This window comes from Prunus avium, chromosome 1, assembly GCF_965620075.1.
Source record: "Prunus avium chromosome 1, drPruAviu1.hap1.1, whole genome shotgun sequence".
Classification (NCBI taxonomy): Eukaryota; Viridiplantae; Streptophyta; class Magnoliopsida; order Rosales; family Rosaceae; genus Prunus; species Prunus avium.
The window spans coordinates 3,583,576-3,604,037 of NC_142284.1; the positions used below are offsets into that span (position 1 = coordinate 3,583,576).

The 20,462-nt window shown below is 35.5% G+C and overlaps 4 protein-coding genes across 6 annotated transcripts; 1 reads left to right on the forward strand and 3 right to left on the reverse strand.

Annotated features, from left to right (window-relative positions):
* Positions 1–1,601: 1,601 nt before the first annotated feature.
* PDLP2 (plasmodesmata-located protein 2) lies at positions 1,602–3,493 on the reverse strand. The gene is made up of 3 exons (XM_021973295.2): positions 2,342–3,493; positions 2,039–2,149; positions 1,602–1,922 (listed from the first exon to the last, which is right to left on the reverse strand). Exons 1-3 carry the CDS (start codon positions 3,123–3,125, stop codon positions 1,915–1,917), a joined length of 903 nt encoding a protein of 300 aa, XP_021828987.1. The 5' UTR covers positions 3,126–3,493; the 3' UTR covers positions 1,602–1,914.
* Positions 3,494–6,834: 3,341 nt separating this feature from the next.
* LOC110769324 (uncharacterized) lies at positions 6,835–9,661 on the forward strand. Of its 2 annotated transcripts, XM_021973276.2 has the most exons (5): positions 6,841–7,130; positions 7,324–7,398; positions 8,421–8,516; positions 8,631–8,723; positions 9,259–9,661. In XM_021973276.2, the coding sequence occupies exons 1-5, from the start codon at positions 7,127–7,129 to the stop codon at positions 9,519–9,521; spliced, it is 531 nt and encodes a 176-aa protein (XP_021828968.1). In that variant the 5' UTR covers positions 6,841–7,126; the 3' UTR covers positions 9,522–9,661. The 2 variants fall into 2 exon arrangements, with proteins under 2 accessions (XP_021828969.1, XP_021828968.1); XM_021973277.2 differs by lacking the exon at positions 8,421–8,516 and having other exon boundaries at positions 6,835–7,130.
* Positions 9,662–13,839: 4,178 nt separating this feature from the next.
* On the reverse strand, positions 13,840–18,681 carry LOC110747215 (putative disease resistance protein At1g50180). 2 transcript variants are annotated; one of them, XM_088246426.1, is made up of 3 exons: positions 17,430–18,681; positions 15,168–16,946; positions 13,840–14,246 (listed from the first exon to the last, which is right to left on the reverse strand). In XM_088246426.1, exons 1-2 carry the CDS (start codon positions 18,487–18,489, stop codon positions 15,193–15,195), a joined length of 2,814 nt encoding a protein of 937 aa, XP_088102552.1. In that variant the 5' UTR covers positions 18,490–18,681; the 3' UTR covers positions 13,840–14,246; positions 15,168–15,192. The 2 variants fall into 2 exon arrangements, with proteins under 2 accessions (XP_088102552.1, XP_088102551.1); XM_088246425.1 differs by having other exon boundaries at positions 13,840–14,250.
* Positions 18,682–19,332: 651 nt separating this feature from the next.
* LOC148297156 (pentatricopeptide repeat-containing protein At1g09410, mitochondrial-like) lies at positions 19,333–19,716 on the reverse strand. The gene has a single exon (XM_088247176.1). The coding sequence runs from the start codon at positions 19,714–19,716 to the stop codon at positions 19,333–19,335; it is 384 nt and encodes a 127-aa protein (XP_088103302.1).
* Positions 19,717–20,462: the final 746 nt, after the last annotated feature.

The following is a 20,462-nucleotide window of genomic DNA, read 5'->3' on the forward strand; positions in this document are numbered from 1 at the left end:
ATTTAGATGATCTTATGGGATCACTTTGTCCGGGAGACTACTGTAATTCATGTATGTCACGATATGGACAAAAATAACATGAAGAAAACAAATGGATGTCAATATTTTCAACCAAATGTTTTCTAAGTTCCGTAGCAAATTTAACCTTGTTGTCAAATCCAAGTACTTATTTTTCTTTTCAAACTCGTCTATTCCAAAGTATGACTAGATGGCCTTCAGATGTAAATAGGTTTCAACTGACTACGACGTATGGTTTCCTACTAAAATTTTAAATTACGTTATAGGAGCTATGGCTTCACTTTAAATTTATATGAACAGAATCCAGCAAATATGGAACTTTGATTGTTTTTTGCTTCTTCTTTTTCTCATGAATTTCCTTTTTTCTTGTTGCTGAAGTTAGAAGTTGAAGATTTGCTGTGACATCATAGAAACTTTTTATCTTTTTCCCTCTTGAGTTGTTGGTGAAAGTAAAACAAATCTTAAACTACAAGCCGGGCTTTAGCACAAAATTATTAGCTTAGCAATTTCATCAGCATCCAAAATCTAAAACAACTCATCCAAGATTTCCCCACTGAATAAGAGAGTACGAAATTGTAGGGCCTAATCCTCATTGGGGCCCATTTTTTTTATTTATAAATTTAACTCACTACTGAAAATGAGAGTATCTTCTAATGTAACATCATTCTTGATTCAACTTTTCTTTAGCATCCTTTGGGTCTTGGCTTTTTTCTTTTTTTGCCCTCCTTCATTGCCAAACTCAAATGTATAGATATAGGATAGCTTCATAATTTCCTCACTAATGAATGTCTATCAAACTACAATGGCAGACAAGGACAATGATACTTTGATAGTTTCATCCAAAAAGAATGGTCGGTGGCTTGTAGCACTTTAAGTTTCAACTTGAATTATGAGGGCTTATAGCTCAAGTGACAAAATATCGAGGTGTACAATGGCCACCTACGCCATCCTCTGTATGACCCATTTGAAGTCGGCAGTTTCACCAAACTTTTACCGAGCCAGGCCAAACACAACACGTATCACATTGTATACCATCTCTCTAATAAAGGTCTCACAAAGATGAGAACCCGTTATACAAGTACATCTTAGGGGTGGTATAAAATGATAGCCTACCTAACATATTACTCTTTTGGATAAGGGTAAAGCTATGCCATATACTTTTACCCTGTAAAGATTCGAATTTCAACTCTTGCCTCTCCTACCAATAAGAAAAATTCTGAACCATGAACAAATTTCTCCGGTTTGGATAAATTGGCATTTCAAAAAGCGTTATAGTTTTTTTTCTTCTGGGCCATGACTTTCAAACAAACCTCCTTCTAACCTTGAAATTTTTTAGCAATGTCGCCAATAAATAAATTACAAAAAAAAAAAAAAACCCCAGAAAAATAAATAAATTAAAAAGTATGTGCTCTGTGTTATGCGCGCTCATGAGAAAGAAAGAAAGAGAAGTTGTTTGCAACTTGCAACTTTCTAAAAAGCATAAAAGTTGTGAAGAAATCGGGGAAGTGAGAAAAAAGAGACAAACACACACCCACATGACTCATCAGGGACAAGGAAGGTAAAACAATAATAAACAAAGAAAAGAAGCCAAAATCTGTTCGTCCTTGCCCGTTTCTTTTTTTCTTTTTGATTTTTTTCCATCCATTTCAAAATGACAAACATTCATTCCTACATCAATTTTTCACGGAGGTGAAAATTTTTCTGAATTTCATGCTCTAAAATTCTTCTTTTCCGCCTTCCTACTTTGCCTTTGCCAATTCTATCCACCACAAAAACCTCATTTTCTTCTCTCTAGAAGAGGATAAAAAAGAGAAAGAAAATTAACAAAACAAAAAATTGTTGCAAGTATCCACCACCTTAAAAGAAGCTTGCTTCTTGAGAACCCATGTCCTCCTATCAATAATCTGCACAGAATAACATGATCCAACCATGGTAAATTAGAATTTAGAATCAGAACAATAAAAATTAAAAGCAGAAATAAGATGCATCTCATATTCTTGTATGTATATAATTTACATACCATCATGCTTCTTCATCAAATTTCTGGCAAACAACAAAAATATAACTAGAAACCCAACTCCAGCTGCTCCTCCCAAAATGATAGCCACTGTCTTCCCTGTATTTCCTGACCCTATTTCAATCAAGCACATTCAAAACTCAGATCAATATAATGGAAACCATTTTTAGAGAGAGAAACACTAATCTAAGTTACCCAACTTAACAAAAAGCCCTCTTTGACAACCTAACCAGAAATTGGATAAATTGTAAAAACAAAAAGTCTTGGCCCCAAATCCAAAAGAACAAAATCTGACTTCCATTTTACCTGATGATGATGAAGAAGATGATGATGAAGATGAGGAGGATCTCCTGGGAACCCCATTTGGGTAATAACTATAGCTAAGAAAGCACTTGTGGAGATAGATTTGGCCTGAAATGGCACTCCCACATTCAACCTGAGCTCTCTGCACAGCATTCTTCACACACTCACCACAATCTGAGTCTCCCACATCTCCTTGGCACTGCCCCAAGACATAAACTTGTTGGTAATTTGTTGTATAGAAGCCATGGCCACTCACAACACCATTCTCCAACACTGTATAGGCAGTGTCCCTTCTCTCTTCAAACCCACTTCCTGCAATATTTGTTCCTCCACAAGTCTTGAACAACATTTCCATGCCTGAAATTTGGGCAAAACCAGAGATTTCATAGAGCATGTAGCACCCAATCAGCTGAACCCTAGCAGCAATGGTTTTGCCACAGAGATTATTAGACATTTGTGGCAATTTGCTCACACAGTTGTAACAGTCAGAATTGCTGAGGTCCCCTCTGCATTGAAAGAGACCAGAGATGGTGGTTTGGCCACTGCCAGAGTTGGTTTTGAAAAACTTGGCCTTGGTGGACTGTTGAACCAAAGACCCAAAAAGGGCTGAGAGGGATTGAGAGTAAACCCCAGTTGGATCTGAAAAGGTCTGCTTTGCACAGCCCTTGTAGACCAAGGAGGTGATATCAGTAGCAGATTCAGCAAGTGGGATGATGAGCTGAAGACTGAAGAAGAACAAAAGCAAATACAGGAAGAAATTGGGAACAGGTTTTGAGAGAAAACCCATTTGCTGTGTTCCTTTTTGTATCAAATCATGTCAGTTTTTGGAAGGTCTGGGAGGTGTTTTTGGGGGTTTTGAGAGAAACCCAGCTGAGAGCTGAGTAAAGGTTGAAGCTTTGTGCTTGAAACTGTGATTTTTGTGCTTCTTTTTGCTGAAAAAGTTCGGGTTTTTGGCTTTGGCTTTGGTTTTGGTTTCGGTTTCTGGTTTTGTATGTTGCAGACAGTGGTGCCTGGGGTTTTCCCTTCTCTTTGGCTTTGGATGGCCTACCTCTCTGTACATGGCAGGGGCAAGGGGTATCTTTTTTTACACCGGGGTCCAGAAAATGTACATTGTATAATTGATGGTAGAGTAGTAAATAAATTATTATTATGGGGAGAATGGACAATTAGCTTTATTTTAAGCAGTAATTAAATGTTTGAAGAGAATGAGAACAAAATGGTATATATAAAATAATAATCTCGAAAGGAGAATAAATATTCCCTGTTTAAAGAAGGTTTTGGGTTGGGCAGCACCAGCAGTATGAAAGAAAAGGATTCTGATTTTGGAGGAGAAGAAAGTTATGAACTTTGACTGAAGCACATCATATTTTGAGTAATTGAAGGGTAGATCGTGGGGTCCAAGAGATCAGTGGTCCTTATTATAAGTTTTGATGTAGGCCCATCGGCCTAAAATCTGCAAAAGACTTGGTTAACTTGGAGGCAAAGCCTCTTTACAAAATTTTGATTCATTTGAAATTGGTATGCTCGTACCATTCTTGCCTTACATGTTGCATTGTGATGATTTGTTCCCCTTTCTCAAATATCACTAGTTCACGATCACAAGTACCAAAACATATAATTGTATATTTTTCCATAACCCATGAGATATGATACATGGACCTAGGTACGCCCATTTAATAACTTTATGTGGCATGTTTACTTATTCAGAATGGGTATTGTAATTATTCTGATTCATGACTTCATCTAAGTTTATTAACGCATGGATATTTGAATTCTTATGCTTCTTGATTTTCTTTGCGTTTACCAACACGTAATGAGTCAAAACTCAAAACTATTACACATTAGAATCCGTAATCCAATACCTGAAAAAATAGAAATTAGATTGATTATGAGGGAGTAGTTTATCATACCCATTTTAACTCACATCTCCACTTATCTCAAGCCATGTAAAAGAGTTAATATGCAAAAGTAAAATGCAAGCTCCAAATACTATTCATCTACTTAATTTTAGATAGTGTTATTTATTTACACTTCAAAAGTAATTTCATGCACTCCTCATGTATGAAGGAGTGTGAGAAAGGTAGATGTGGCGTGCATATATCACTTACTTTCCTCGCTTTTTTCTTTTTCATGATTTCTTTAAATGGGAAGTTAGATTCTTTTTTATTATAATCCTGTATTTGTTTTATCTTTCCACTGTTTACATCATGTGGCTTGTAGGAGATTTCATGACATATATATAAACAAAATGCATGCAAGGAGGAGCCTTTAGCTGTACAAGTTGGGCTTTTTGAAAGCGAAAAGAATGAAGTAAATAAATAAGAAAGCTTTTGATGCATATAGCTGCCAAATGAAAAGAATTAGGCCCTTTTAATTTTAGAGCACATGTTGCAAGATGGAAGAAGATTTCATAGCCTGTTTTTCATGTTGGATCCATGTTTAATTAACTAAACTACAAGCCCTAAGTACATAATTTTCTTTAAAATACATCATAAACATGGGCTATCCGAGCATGAAAATGTGAGCTTGAAACTATAATTTGCTTGACCTACAATTAAGGTGGAGTAAACTCTAGGTAAAGTATTTTTTTCCCCCTCTAATTGAGTATATAATAATGCTTTATAAGATAATCATGCCTCCAATGTCAAATTGGATACAACTGGCTATATGAAAAAGGAAATTGGAATACCAAAAACGAATTTTGGTGTTTCTCTATTGGTGTAAGTATTATGACTCTAGTTAATATATTTATGTATTATATCCGTATGTACGTATTTTTTTAAAATAATTATGTTTCCATATACTCAAGCGCAGAACCACAACCAAGGCTGTGGTCCACCGACATGGTAATAAGAAGTATGCTGCCTTTTGTTTTTTTGTTTGCAAGTAAGTTTTTGAAGAATAATAATATATATATATTTATAACAAAACCTATATAGCCCACTATCAACTACAACACATTAGGGAATTTTTTTTTTAATTTTTTTTTTCTCAAGTCTATTTGCATTCCCTTTTGGCGGTGTTGAATGAAATATCCTTTTTTGACCCACAGAAAAAGGGAAAGCTCTTTAACATGGACTCAATAAAAACCCTTGCAAGTCCTTCAACCCACAATTGCATTCGTAGTAAGTAATTGAAACTCACAGGTGGGAAGAGGCTTTCGAAAACATAACAGTATGTTAACACATAATTCTATTGTTCTTGTGTTTACAACGGTTATATATGTGAACTTAATTATTTATATTTTTGCAATTTGCATTTGTGAAGCTTATTGGGTTGGTGCCAAGAAATTCAAATGGATTCAAACTGCAAAGGTATGATTTAAAGTTTATTGAAATTTGGTCAATGCAGCTATGAACAAGTGTGATTTTGTATGATTTTATTTTTATTTTTATTTATAGAAAAACTATAGAAACTGTAAGTTCTTATTAATAAAAAAAATATTCATTAAATTTTAAGATAAAAATTTTAGCTAGCCCACACACCAAAAAATTCATGGTTCCGCCCTTGCATATACTTTTTAATTATACGAAAAATATGTGTTTTTTAAAATGCAAACTTCGTATTTTTTCTTAAACAAATAATACATGTTTTTATAATATTGGTGATATTATCGTGAGTTATTAGACATTTTATAAAAGGGACAATTAATGAATATAGAAACAAAATAGGAAAAAACCAATTTATTTCTTCGATTATGAAAGGCTACATAAATAAATGCTGGCAGAAAACACCACCACTTTCCACTTGGATAGCTTGATGGGAATTAAACACTGGCGCTGCTATATTTAATGTGTTGCATTCAAGTCTACATATTAATTATGTGCGTGATTAAGCTTGAGGGAGCGCTTCAAGGTCTCATCTATTTGGTGAGTATTGATAGAGATAGACACCACAAAGATTTATGATGCAAGGGATACACCCATTCCTTTATTACAAGTAAAGGAATTAGGATAGGAGGATGTCTCCTATTGCTTGGATTGGAACCCAATTTGCAAGGCTTAAAATGATTATGAATTATAGTTCAAGTAATTAAGAGTATTTACCTTGCACTCAAGGTTCTAGGTTCGATTTTCTCCTCCGTTATATGATTGTGTTGAAATTTAGAAGACTTTAATTTGACTTCTTTAGCGAAATTAAATTGAAATTTTTTAACTCAACCTTAGACTCAGTGGGTTCAGTTGATCGATTGAAAGTATTTGAGGCACACAAACTTTTTCCAAATTCAATCTAAAAATTCTAACTCATATTGTTCCACATTACCTTTGCAGACAACTGAAGATAAATTTATTTTGAGTCTTAATCCTAGTGGAAGCTTTTTTGTCAATTCTCCAACTTTGAATTGAAATGGAATTCCCCCTTAACGAATAAGAAGCCGTTGGCTAAAAACGACACGCGGTTCATAAAAAAAGAAGCCGTTGGTTGCGCGTTGACATCTCACTTAGCAGAAAACGTCACAATTTGCTAAGAGGCGTGATCAACTGTGCTGCCTTCAACAAATCATCAGTCTAAAACTTGAGCCTCTTTGACCTGACGAATGGTTCCTTCCGCGTTCCCCCTTTCCACCATCATATTGGACTATAGAATAAGAGAGAGAACCTAGAAAGCAATTATTTTTTGGTTGAAAAACCCAGAAAGCAAAGTCCCAACTTTTTGAATATTCCCAAAATTCAGAGCCATTGACTTCATGGTCCAAAACCCCATTTGGGCATATTGGACCCTCCTCTCTATACTTCCCTCAACACCTGAAGAAGCTCTCAGAAGAGAGAGAAGAAGAGGAAAAAAGAAATGGGTTTGTGCTCTGTCTTTTGGGTTCTTTGTTTGGATTATGTTGTTAGAAAGTAGAATTTCTGAAATGGGTTTGTGTTCATTTTTCATTTTATTTAGCTTGCTTTGTCTTTTGGGTTCTTTGTTTGGGTGGATTATGTTGTTAGAAAGTAGAATTTCTGAAATGGGTTTTCTTGTTTCTCTCTGGGATCTTAAAGTGTACCCGAAGGTGAAGGTCAGGCAACAAGAAGACCAAGATGATCGTCATGCCGTCATTGATTTTTGTTTCCCAGGTTTTCCTTCAATCCTGTATTTCCTAGTTTGGAAAGTTTAATCAAATTTACAAAATTTTGCTTTCTGAGTTCTATTTCAGTCTTGTTTTATTGTTATCCATGGAGTATTGAGTAAGAGGACTTTTGAAGCTTTCTGCTTTATAAATTGCGGTTGTTTTACTCATGCATTTTGTCATTTCTACCACAGAATTGAGCTCTGAAACTTTGATTGCTCAGTCTCATTTGTATCTTTGAATTCATTTGTAATAATACCTTTTATATTTAGAATTGTTCTTAAATTTGCAGTTGTCAAGTTGAAGAAAGTGTAAAGAAACCTTTTTGTTTAATTTCATTGTAATACTGAGCATGAGAATTGCACAAAAGAATGGGAGAAGAAAATGAAAATTCATGATCTCTATTGTTAACAAAACTCTCTTATAAAAATATACAAATGGTCTATACTCTTTAGAACTGTGATTAAACATACATGGTAGGGTCCAGAAAAGTGTGTCATGCGATATTCTGTGTATTGGAATGAGGAAGAATGTACTTTATTATAATCCAGTTTGCTATTTGTTTAGGTGATCAGTTTATCAGTTTAGGATTGGCATGCGTATCACTTCCAAGTTAAGGAAAGTGGTAGATTGTATACCTACAAAGCCCTAGGAAAATGTTTATTAGTCCTCATGATTCATTATTGGTTTTCCAGACAAATTTCGTCCATGTGGCTTGACCTTTGTAGATGAAGCTCAGGCCGTTGGTTCAGTATATGTTTTTTTCTCAGAAAAAGTCTCAGTTTAAATGTCTGATTTCAGTTTGAGTTATCAGAGCTTGTATTGTTGATTTACTCCTTTGACCAATCCTTACTCCGGAGCAATGATGCCATTCTTTTAAATACTACCTCACTATAGAAGCATTACTTCCCTTCCCCTTTCACGTTACCTATTTTAATGTTAGGATAAAATGTTTGTTCATATTATTTTTTCTTTTTTCCTGAGGATTTATTGGTCATTGGGTAATTTGACATTTGATTTTATCTACAGAGAAGGAGCACCAAGATGTTTCTCCCCCCACTATTGCAAGAATTCCAAAATCTTATGTCCCAAGTGTAGTTATGCCATCAATATCTGTAGCTGAAGGTTTAGTTACAAAATCATATGCTTCGTGACAAAACAGATTCTATCATATTTATTAGGGGGAAAAAGATTTTTGTTTGTCTTCCAGTTTTGACATTTGAATGTGTCTTTTGACAGGAGAAATGAAGGACAGTAAAATGGAAGAGCTGAGTAAACAAAATATTAGAGCCAGCTCAATCCCAAGGCCACGTGCTGTCTTATCAAGTCCTGGTAATTTCTCTTCCTTTTTAATCTATATCAAGGTAGTTCTTGCAATCAGGCTTTGTGGTTTACACTTATCTAACTGATGTCATGATATGGAATCTCAACTCTTAATGAGCAGATATTGTACAGTAAGTGTAAAATTGAAAAGCTGAGGATGGGGTCATTGATAATAATACTGGATCCTACTTTTTGGTTCTGGGAAACAGCTTGTTGGCTATTATGCTGACTGTCCATTATACAACAGAACATGCATACGCTTAATAATTAGCTATTGTCTGATATCCAATGAACGCCTCAAAGTGATGGGGGGGATGTAATCATATTTGGCTAATCTCTAAATAATTAAGATCTTTCTTTCTGATAGATTGAAGAAAATAGCATGAACTCATAAACATTGAGTCTGATATGTAGTACTTGAAACAGCAGCATGTTCCTAATCCTAGGCTGTGCGGGTGTTTCAGCAGCATTAGTATATCTATTTAAAAATGTGATCGTCATCTTTTACAATTGCTTACCTTTGTGTTTGGTTATTTTGTTTCAGAAAATGATACGGTGATCGGAAATAAAAACAGGATCAAAGCAGAACGACCATCAGCATTGAAGAATCATAACTTGGTTAAGAAACCTACACAATGTGTTCCATGCCATATTACTAAAATTTCTACAAAAACCAAAAACTCCAAGGATGAGAACTCTCTTAAAGAAAGGAAAGGGTCAGAGATAACACTTCCAAGCCAGAGACGACCCCCTAGAAATGGAAAACCAAGCTCTACGGGAAATCGAGTGTCTTTTAGTTGCCGTTAGTTAGGCACTCTTACTTGAATGAATTGCTCTGATACATAATAGATCTTCCTGTTTGTTCATGAAACAACATGAGCTTTTTTGTAACCAGGGATGTAACAATTAGATCAGTGCTGATAATTGAGTGAACTAATGTTTCTAAATTAGGTCTGCCTTCTTTTATTGCAACATCATGTGGCTTGCTTGTAATTACTAATTGCCTTTCATAGCAAGAACCTTGAACTGTTTCTAAAAATAAAAAAACCGAGTACAGCGGATCGGCTATACTGTTTTCAAAAACCGAGTATAGCCGAGCGGCTATACTATTCTTTTGTAAAAAAATTAGGGTATAGCCGCGCGGCTATACGATTTCGTTGAAAAAAAAAACCGAGTATAGCCGACGGCCGGGCGGCTATACAATTTATAAAAATTTAGGAAACACCGAGTATAGCCGGCGGCTATACAATTTATAAAAATTTAAAAACCGAGTACAGCCGCGCGGCTATACGATTTACATTTTGGAAAAAAGGGGACAAAACCGCGTCTTTTTAAAAAAATTAGGAAAAAGCCGAGATTAGTGCTTGTACTTCAGTGGATTATACAGATATTGAAGGCTTTGTCGAACATCAACATTGAAGCTTGTAACGATTTGGAAGCTTATATATTTGGTGAGAGTTATCTTTTTGGTCAGATCAAATAGTATATACGTTGAGTGAAACACACTGATGCAGGATACATCTTGGCTTCGTTGTAACCAAGCTCTGAGATAATCTGTGCATAGTTTTAACTAGCCTTTAGATTAGTGCTTGTGCTTTAGTGGATTATACAGAGATAGAATGATAGTCCTTTTCTTTTTTACGCAACAGAACAGGATGTGCTTTGTTTGTAATTGTAATTGTCTCTCACATAATGAAGAAATTTATTCTGATTAAAGTGACTAAATTAGGTTGCATTATAAATGAAAGTTTACAAAAGTTTTGTTTCTGTGTTTGTGAACGCACTAGAAAACATAGCACAAATACATCCACAAAGGGTTCTTGCCCTTTAAGTTTATGGGGTGGTAAAATTGCACAAACACCTGAGGAATGATTCCTTGCACGTTCCTACTTTCCATCATCATATAGAACAAGAGAGAGAATCCAGAAAGCAATTTAGTCCCATCTTTTTGAATAATCCCAAAATTCAGAGCCATTCACTTCATGGTCCTAAACACCAACAACTGAAGAAGCTCTCAGAAGAGAGAAAAAGAGGAAAATGGAAAGGTTTGTGTTCAGTTTTCATTTATTTATCTTTTAGGTTATTCTTTTGTATTATGTTATTAGAAAGTAAAAATTAAAATGATTCTGAAATGGATTTTCTTGTTTCTCTTGGGAATCTTGAAGTGTAGCCAAAGGTGAAGGTCAGGCAACAAGAAGACGAAGATGATCGTCATGCCTTAATTGATTTTTGTTTTCTAGGTTTTCCTTCAATCCTGTATTTCAATTATGCAGCAAATCTTGATCTAAAACTTTAATCTATTTCAGTCCTGGTTTATTGTTATTCATGGAGTATTGGACTTTTGAAGCTGCCTGTTTTGCCAATTGACACATACTGGACATTTGAAGTTTAATCTATTTCAGTCCTCATAATTGACACTTTTTTTTTTTGAAGGTGAAGGTATTGGAACTTGTTATTTTGCTTAGTGTTTTGACAAATTGCGTTTGTTCAACTCACAGGTTTTTTCATGTCTATCACAGCATGGAGCTCTGAAAGTTTGTTAGCTCAGTCTGATTTGTATCTTTGAATTCGCTTGTAATATCTTTTATACTTAGAATTGTACTTAAATTTGCAGTTGTCATGTTCAAGAAAGTGTAAAGAAACCTCTTTGAAAATTCACGATCTCTATTGATGACAAAACTCTCTCTAACAAAAATATACAAATGGTCTGTACTCTTTAGAACTGTGATTAAACTTACATGGTGTGTCATGCAATATTCTGTGCATTGGAATGAAGAAGAATGTACGTTATTGTAATCCAGTTTGCTATTTGTTTAGGTGACCTTATCCCTCGTTATATGATCTGTTCATTCCAGTCAGTGTGAACTCGGGATATAAAAGTTTGTGATATGTTTTCCTCAGACAAAAGAAGTCTCAGTTTAAATGTCTGATTTCCGATTGAGTTTTTGGAGCTTGTTTGATTGATTTACTCCTATGATCAATCCTTACTCCAATAGAATGATGCAAAACCTTCCCTTCCCCTTTCTCTGTACCTTTTTTAATGTTTGGAAAAAAATGTTTGTTCATCCTTTTATTCTTCTGGTGTATTTATTGGTCATTGGGTGATTTGACATTGGATTTTATCTACAGAGGAGCACCAAGATGTTTCTCCACCCACTGTTGCAAGAATTTCAAAATCTTGTGTCCCAAGTGTATTGATGCCATCAATATCTATAGCTGAAGGTTTAGTTCCAAATCGTAGGTTGTATGGACGTTTCAGCAGCATTAGTGTATTTATTTGAAAATACGATCAACATCTTGTACAATGTATTTGCTTACCTTTGTGTTTGGTCATTTTGTTTCAGAAAATGAACGGTGACCGGAAATAAAAACAGGATCAAAGCAGAACGACCATCAGCTCTGAAAAATCATAACTTGGTTAAGAAACCTACACAATGTGTTCCATGCCATATTTCTGAAAATTCTACAAAAACCAAAAAGTCCAAGGGTGAGAACTCTCTTAAAGAAAGGAAAGGGTCAGAGATAACACTTCCAAGCCAGAGACGACCCCCTATAAATGGAAAACCAAGCTCTACGGGAAATCGAGTGTCTTTTAGTTGCCATTAGTTTTGGCACTCTTAGTTGAATGAATTACTCTGATACATAATAGATCTTCATGTTTGTTCATGAAACAGCATGAGCTTTTTTGTAACCAGGGATGTGACCATTAGATAAGTGCTCATAATTGAGTGAACTACTGTTTCTAAATTAGGTCTGCCTTCTTTTATTGCAACATCATGTGGTTGGTTTGTAATTACTAATTAAAACAGTTTAGCCGTGCGGCTATACTAGTTCCTTTCTAAAATAATTTGGGAAAACCGAGTACTGTATAGCTGCACAAAAAAAAAACCGAGTATAGCCGTAAAAAAAATTAGGAAAAATTGTGTATAGCCTATACTATTTCTTAAATTTTTTTGTTGAAAAAACCGAGTATCGCCGCTCGGCTATACTTCTTAATTAAAAAAATTAAGAAAAAAGAGTCCTCCTAGTTGCATTAGTTTATACTTTATAGATATCAATTTGGTATAGCCGCGCAGTTATACAAATAAAATACGTATGAGTTTTATTTAGCAAAATTTTGGCAAATGACAACTTAAAATTTCGGCCACTATATAATATTTTAATATATATTCAATAATATCTGTATAATACGTGAATTTTGTGTGTATTATTGAAAATTTTGTAAAAAATAAGTGAAAAATACATACGTACATGTTCAATACGAGTATTGTACGTTTGTTTTTTTAAACATTAGGAAAAAACCGAGTATTGCCGTGGGGCTATACTATTTCTTTTAAAAAATTAATAAAACCAAGTACCGCCGCGTGGGTGTACTGTTTTTTAATTTTTTTTTTTAAACCAAGTATAGCCGCACGGCTATACCATTTTATTATAAAAAAATTAGGAAAAATCCGAGTACAGCCGTGAGGCTATACTATTTCTTACTATTAAAAAAAAAAAGAATGAAAAACAGCGTATTTTAAATGTTTCAGAGTGCAGGGAGGGCAGCATTAAAAACGACTCGCCTTGGGAAATATTTGAGTTCTTTTAGTGGCGGAGCTAGGAATTCTATCAAGGAGGGTCAACTTTACATAGCTTTATAATTACAAAGAATTTAGTTTTTATAGGAAAATATATATAAGAATTCATTATAATGATTAAATTTTAATATCACAAATTTAATATCTTAGTAAGTGTAACCCAAATTCTAGCAACCTAAAAATAATGAAAGAGTATCAAAAGTTGATTTTAGATAGAATGAGAAAATCAAATCAAATCCGTGACACACACATAAATGACATATGAAGACATGAAAACAAATATAAATCATATTCATGTTCATTGTAGACAATTTATATTTGTAAGAAGGGTCAATAGTAAGTATAGCTATAAAACAATTTGGATAACATAGATAAATATAATATTTTTAAAATGTTGAGAAGGGTCACGTGACCCTTGTGGGCCTTAATTGGCTCCGCCAATGCTTTTACATGTCCTATCTTGGGGGCCAATAGCACTTAAAAAACTTATAAACAAAGATAAAATCATCCATTATAGTATATCAATTTCGTAGCATCATCCATTACAGTATATCGATTTCGTAAATGTACATGTATCACAAAAATAAAATCATATGATATGGCACATGGGACCAAGTTGGGAATGCTAACCGTGAAATAAACAAAGGTATCATGTCATACCCACAGGCTCAAATATTCATAATTGAAAGCAGACACAAAAGAGGAATACAAATACAAGGTTTCATCAAGGAAATTTTAATATTCTCAGTAGTGTAACATAAATGTACTGTTGGACAACCACTAGACCCCAAAGCTTGTAATGAACTTTAAACTAGTTGACCACATCTTTGCTCCTCTTGATTTCACAGGGCATTTCTTTCTTCTCCAAGTAAGTTCAGCTTCGCACATGCTCCCTCTGCTGTAGAGCTTCGACATACTTTCTCTCAATGAATATAGTAGTTCCTAGCTGCAGCTAGCTACCATAACACAAATTCAGCAGTTTACTTGTCAAAACTTGCATTCCAAAATGAATAAAGTAGTAATATCGTACTACATTTTGAAAATAAAAACACTCATTTCAATCTATTACTCTTGTACGTAATAGTTTATCCAGTATGCCAAAAAAGAGAGTATATATTTAAGCTTTGTGTTTTATGTTTTTACATAAACAAGGAGGGATAACTTGTTGTTAACATGATCAACTAGAAAAAATCATGTTGCTTGTTGTTCGCGTAGCAATGGAAAGAGCACATAAATATTCAACTCTTACTTGATTGACTTCAAAAAGAACATTTAATGGTGATGTATTTTAACATGCCTTGAAATATTATTATAAGATTGCCACGAAACCATCGAAAACCTGAATTTGGCATGCGATAGAATTATTATTTTGTGCTCTCGGTGTCGGTGTCGGTGCTTCATTTTATAAGTAATAAAATAAGGAAATTTAACCTGTTGGTTTTAGATTAAGCTTCTCACTCACAACTCACAAGCACAAGCAAAAAAGCAATCCAAATGGACAAAGAAAACATATAAGTAATAAAATATTTGGAAATTGGGAAATGATAAGGCTCATGAGTCAGGACTCACAAGCAAAAATTGACAAAGAAAACAAATCAAATATTATTATAAGATATTTGGTCTCAAAATAAGGAAATTGAACCTGTTGGCTTTTAAGCTTCTCACTCACAAGTCACAAGCACAAACAAAAAGCAATAAAAATGGAGAAAGAAAATATAGCTAAACAAGGGAGCCCATATTCTGTTGGCTTTTCTACTTTAATATTCTCTCGCTGCTTCATTTTATAACTAATAAACACAAACCAAACCACCCATTTCGCTTTAAAATGCAACCATTTCGCTTTAAAATTAAAAAATTAAAAGAAAGAAATTACCTTGCCATCATTGCATCGGTGGTGGTTAGTCCTCGTGTGGTTCTCCAATTACAAGGGAAGGTACATGTTGAATTTTGTAGAAATCCTCTCCATCTTCCTCAATCCGACGGTGGAGTTCTCTATGCATCCTTCTGATGGTTAATTCCCTGAGATTAGTAATATATCTCAGCCCATCTGGAAGTGTAGTCAATCCCTTGCAATATTCAATGCGCAATTGGCAGAGACTAGGCATGGCTCCTTCCTCTACCCTCCACTCTGTTATTTCGTGCATACCAAAAAAAAAAAGAAATTGAAGAGAAGGAAAGCCTCCTTTGGAGAAAACCAGTATCATTGTATTCGCTTTGAAAACTTTCATTCTAAGGCTCAGAGATGTTAGGTTTGGCAATTTCTCTAGCATTCCCATTTGGTCCTCCTTGAGACCACATTCCCACAATCGTAACTTGGTGAGGTTTGGATAGTTGTGGAGCTCTTTCGGTAATTCTGCGATTGGCCCTACCAACGTCAATTTGTATATACCCCGACAGCTTGATACTATTTGCATGGCTTGCTCTTCACCACTATTGTTTTCCACAAACACAATTAGAGACCGGATACGATTAAGCGTTCTGCTTGTAGATTTTAAGATTTCCTCCAGATTTTGCAAAGAGCTTGACACTCTTATTCTCAGTTTTCTAAGATTGGTTAATCTACCAACATCTTTCAAATCACAATACTCACTTGAAAGGTTATATAAGGTCTGTAGATGGCCAAGAGTAGACAGCTCCAGCTTACCCTTTGCTCTGTAATTCCAGGGTAAATATAAATGTCTTAATTGTTTCATCTTCATTATCACATTTGGGATGACCATGAGCTGTCTTACAAAGTAAACAATATAATGAAGAGTTTGCAAGCATACTAAATTACCTAGGGATGGCGGAAACGTTTTTATTTTGCTAAGCCTCACACTTAGAAACCTTAAGTGTACCATATTTCCAATTTCACTTGGCAACTCTACTTCTACTTCATCAAGACCTTCAACCTTCAAAACTCTAAGCATTTTGAAATCCTTCAACGGAGATAGTAATCCTTTTTCACTTTTTGGCATCCATTCTTCTAGGCCAAAGAATAATAGAGACCTTACATGCCCATTTGTTTCATCTCTTGAAGAAACCAACCTATCTGCCTTCTCATCCAAGTAAATTGCAAGTCTTCGAATTTTCCCCAATTGTGTTGCCTCGGCTGCCACAAAAGAAATATTTTCCTGCAAAGAATTGTTAATCTGGAGAAAGCTTTCCTCTTTTGCCTTTAACAAACACATGTCTCGCACAAGATCATGGATTCGACAACCTTTAATTGTCCCAGTTGAACCACTTGTTCCCACTTGAACCAAACACCTTTCCACCAACTCACTCAAGCAGTCACGTGCTATATCCTCCATTGTTTTCCCCGAACCATGTCTTTGTTGTCTCGAGGAGATAAGACCTTCTGCCATCCATAACTTTGTCAATTTGCTCACCAAAAACTCAGAGTCTTCAGGATAATGACCTAAATATAAAAAACATGGTTTTAAGTAATATGGTAGGTCATCATAACTCAATGCCAACACTTGTGATACACCTCCATATTCTTCTTCATGACCTATGCCTCTGCTTATGTATTCATGAACATTCTCATACACTCTCTCCCATTCTCTAATGGAGGGTTTTCTTGCTAGAACTCCGGCAAGCACAATGATGGCTAATGGCAAACCTTTACAATATTGAAGAATCTTCCTTCCTAAGTCTCTGTACATTCCCAAGTCTGGAAAATAGGAAAGAAAAAAAAAATTAAATACAGACTTGTAGTATGAGCAATCGTAGTGGATATTCCTTGCTCGAATGATTTAAAATTAAAATTGTGAAATCCTGAAATTTACTGATATTCTTTATCTTATTATAAGTTTGGATTTTATAATACATGCCAAATGGAAAACATTTAAAAATTAAATCTGCACCAACACATAAAACGTATGGGATATTGTTGGATTGAAGAGGAGGCTGGGAGAAAATCTTGAATTAGCTAAAATTATCGTGATTATTATTTGCAATTGCATAAGATAAATTACCATACTACCTAACAAATGTGTGACCAAGTAAGGCAGTTTATAAAATTGTAAAGGGTAATCCCAACAATGACTGAAAAAAGATAAAACACTACATAAGTTGTGTCATATGCAATGGTTTCTATGTGGCTCGCTATATAACTAAGGAACTGGAAAAGAAAAGATGGAGGGTGAGAAAATACCGATTTCAGCCCTTGCAGGTATTGCTTTCTTCACAAGTAGTTCCCAACTCTCATTCTCATTGAGTGGCTGGAGTTTGTGGAGAAAAACATTTCTATTTGGGAAGGAAGCTACCGCTTGATTGCGTGTAGTAAGCAGTATTGTGCTCTCTGTTTGCACATTTGGAAATGCAACCTTCAAAAGATTCCATGTCTCGATACTCCAAATGTCATCAAGAATCACCAAACATCTCATTTCTTCCATGACACGAAAAAGCTTCTTTGCTATTTCATCATAAGTCATTTCCTTAATTTCTTGTTTTTGTTCCTTGGTAGCAGAAATCAGTTTAAACAGAATTCCTTCCCAAACATTTCTTACTTGACACCGTTGAGATACACAGACCCAAGCAAAACTACGAAAGTGGTGCCTTACTTTTTTGTGATGATAAAGCTGTCTTGCAAGGGTGGTCTTCCCTAAACCGCCCATCCCCCAAATAGATACAACTTGATGACGATTTTCATCCTTCAATACATGCATTACCAATCCTTCTACGTTGTTCTCTAACCCAACAACATCACGTTCAACAACATGAGAATAAGTTCGCCTGAGTAGTCCTTGCCTCTCATGCAATTGCAAGGAAGATTCACCACCACTACTGTCTCTGTCCCGTATTTCCGTGATATTATAACTCTGCAACCTCGATCTCAACTCCGAAATTCTGGTAGTGATATTCTCAATTTCTGCCCCAATCCTGTGAACATCAAACCCTTCCTTGACGGTTCTGGCAAATCGTTTGAGAACTTTCTTGAGGCCTCTTTCCTGCTTCTTGGAATCCACTTTCAAGCCATAAGTTTGGATGACATCCTCCAAATCATAAGCCACATCTCTAATTTTGGCAACACAAATACGGACTCTTGTATCTTGTCCTTGTCTTGCATCTGCATCTTTGAGGAATCCCTGCATGAATTCTAGCTCAGTTTGTGCAGCTTCAACTTGACGGCTGACTCCAGACAAGAAGTTGGCTTCCTGAATGGTGAAGTCTCTGACACTTTCGAGCACAAAGGAAACAACTGCCTCAGCCATTCTCTCTACTACTTTCTCTCTCTTCGCCAAAACGAAAACAACAACTAAACCTCCAGATCTAATTTGCAGATTGATCGATCTCCAGTCCCTTGTCGATGTATGAATGGCAGCCAATTGGGTCTATTTCAACACAACAAGAACTCGTCAGCTTTGTCGTTTCCTGACCACCTTGTTCTAAAATATAATATAATGCACGCTGTAGTAGGTGAACCAGAATTAGTTTTAGATTGATTTAACAATTTCTATCTGTATATGTCCAGTAAACTAATAAATAATCGTCCCAACATCTCTCAAAAAATAAATTATTCTTGTGCAACCACTTGTATATATTTGTCCAACCACTTGTATCGCACACCCCAGACAACTTCAGGAATCTTCAAATAAATTATTCTTCCATAATTGGTGCAAGTTGTATAATTTAATCACTTTATCTTTAACAATTTATTAGTCCTTTTTCTTTAAGAACTTATTTTTATTTTTTTCGAACTTTGACTGAGTCGTTAATTCTACTCACCACAAGAAACTGCTTTCGTCTTCTTGCAAGAAAGTTGCTGTCTATTTATTTATTCAAACTGGCAAATTGTCTTGGCACATGCAGAGCTTCTTCCCCATACTTTCTCAATGTCAAGTCCAAGCTGCAGCTACCACAACACCCGTTGCATGTAAGCCAGATAAGGCTCTTAGATCACTTACATTAGGAAGACCTGAATTTAGTAAAGAAAAAGAAAAAAATTACAAAGTTGTGTAAGCAACTGACAACATTCATTAGATCACTAAATGGTACCTGTAGTACGAATGCTGTCCCTAACTGTAGTACGAATGCTGCCCCAATATAAAAAGGATCTATGCTGGATGTTCAAAATCATCAGAATAGCAGGCTCCCTTCATCACTAAGATAAGGTAGTCAAGCATCTGATAGATCGAATTAGAACAAGTATGTGCTTCATCAGCAACATAGAAACAACGAGTCTTTGAACTAATGCTTCTCCAGCTGCACCCAGGTGCCTTCTTCAAACCTCTTTCTTTCATCATTCTTCTCATTTCAGCTACAACGTCCCACCTCCTAGAAGAGGCATAGAAGTTCGATAGCGAAATATAATTTGAAGGGTTTTTGGGTTCTAGTTGAATAAGGAACCTGTAAGCTAGATCTTGCATGTCACGATTCTCATGCAACACAGAAGCAGTAACTAAAGACCCCCAAACACTTGGACCAGGTTCTACAGACATCGTTCTAGGAGACAGGTTGTTGGCTATTATGCTGACTGTCCATTATACAACAGAACATGGTGTTGTGAAAAAAAAATGGACAAACACTTTCACTCACTCCCCTAATGATCTTGTTGTTGATGGACTTTGTGACACACACAATGATGGATGAACCACACACACACACTTGAGACAACAACCAAGCACAAAGTGACACAAGAATTTATAGAGGTTCAGCAATTGCCTACATCCTCTTGGTGATCCCCTTGAGAAATTCACTTCATGAAAGAATAAGTTACAACTTTGGTTTTACACAGAAAAACCCCCTTAGAACTCTATTCTCTCCCCAAGCTCTCTTTTCTCTCACACCCCTTGCTCAACACTTTGATGCACTTGTGAACACTCTCACACCCCTTGGTGTTTCCCTCCTTGGTGTCTAGACTCTCAAGACCCCAACTCAGCTCCTAACTTGAACTGATTGCTCTCCCTCACGTTCTCCCTTGGTGAGTTAACCTCCTTTGAACACAATAGCACCCAGCTACTTGACCACCTTTGAGATTAACCACACCTAACTTCAACTTGCTTTCACAACTTATAATGTCTTGCTTTACATCCCATTACTTACACAGACCAATGGACACAAGATAAGGCACCATCTTGTCTTCCACGTTCCTTCCTTTAGTCTCCCACTTAGACTAAAGATCAGATCATGCAAGTAAACAAATCCCACTTCAGCCACCTTCCAACAAAACCAGAAAATGGAGAAT

Coding starts and splice junctions, on each gene's coding strand:
- PDLP2 (XM_021973295.2), bottom strand. CDS start 3,125: ATGGGTTTTCTCTCAAAACCTGTTCCCAATTTCTTCCTGTATTTGCTT. Junction 2,150..2,341: donor ATCTTCTTCATCATCATCAG/GTAAAATGGAAG, acceptor TGATTGAAATAG/GGTCAGGAAATACAGGGAAG.
- LOC110769324 (XM_021973276.2), top strand. Junction 8,517..8,630: donor ATCAATATCTGTAGCTGAAG/GTTTAGTTACAA, acceptor GTCTTTTGACAG/GAGAAATGAAGGACAGTAAA. Junction 8,724..9,258: donor TGCTGTCTTATCAAGTCCTG/GTAATTTCTCTT, acceptor ATTTTGTTTCAG/AAAATGATACGGTGATCGGA.
- LOC110747215 (XM_088246426.1), bottom strand. CDS start 18,489: ATGGCTGAGGCAGTTGTTTCCTTTGTGCTCGAAAGTGTCAGAGACTTC. Junction 16,947..17,429: donor ACCTGCAAGGGCTGAAATCG/GTATTTTCTCAC, acceptor CCTATTTTCCAG/ACTTGGGAATGTACAGAGAC.
- LOC148297156 (XM_088247176.1), bottom strand. CDS start 19,716: ATGTCTGTAGAACCTGGTCCAAGTGTTTGGGGGTCTTTAGTTACTGCT.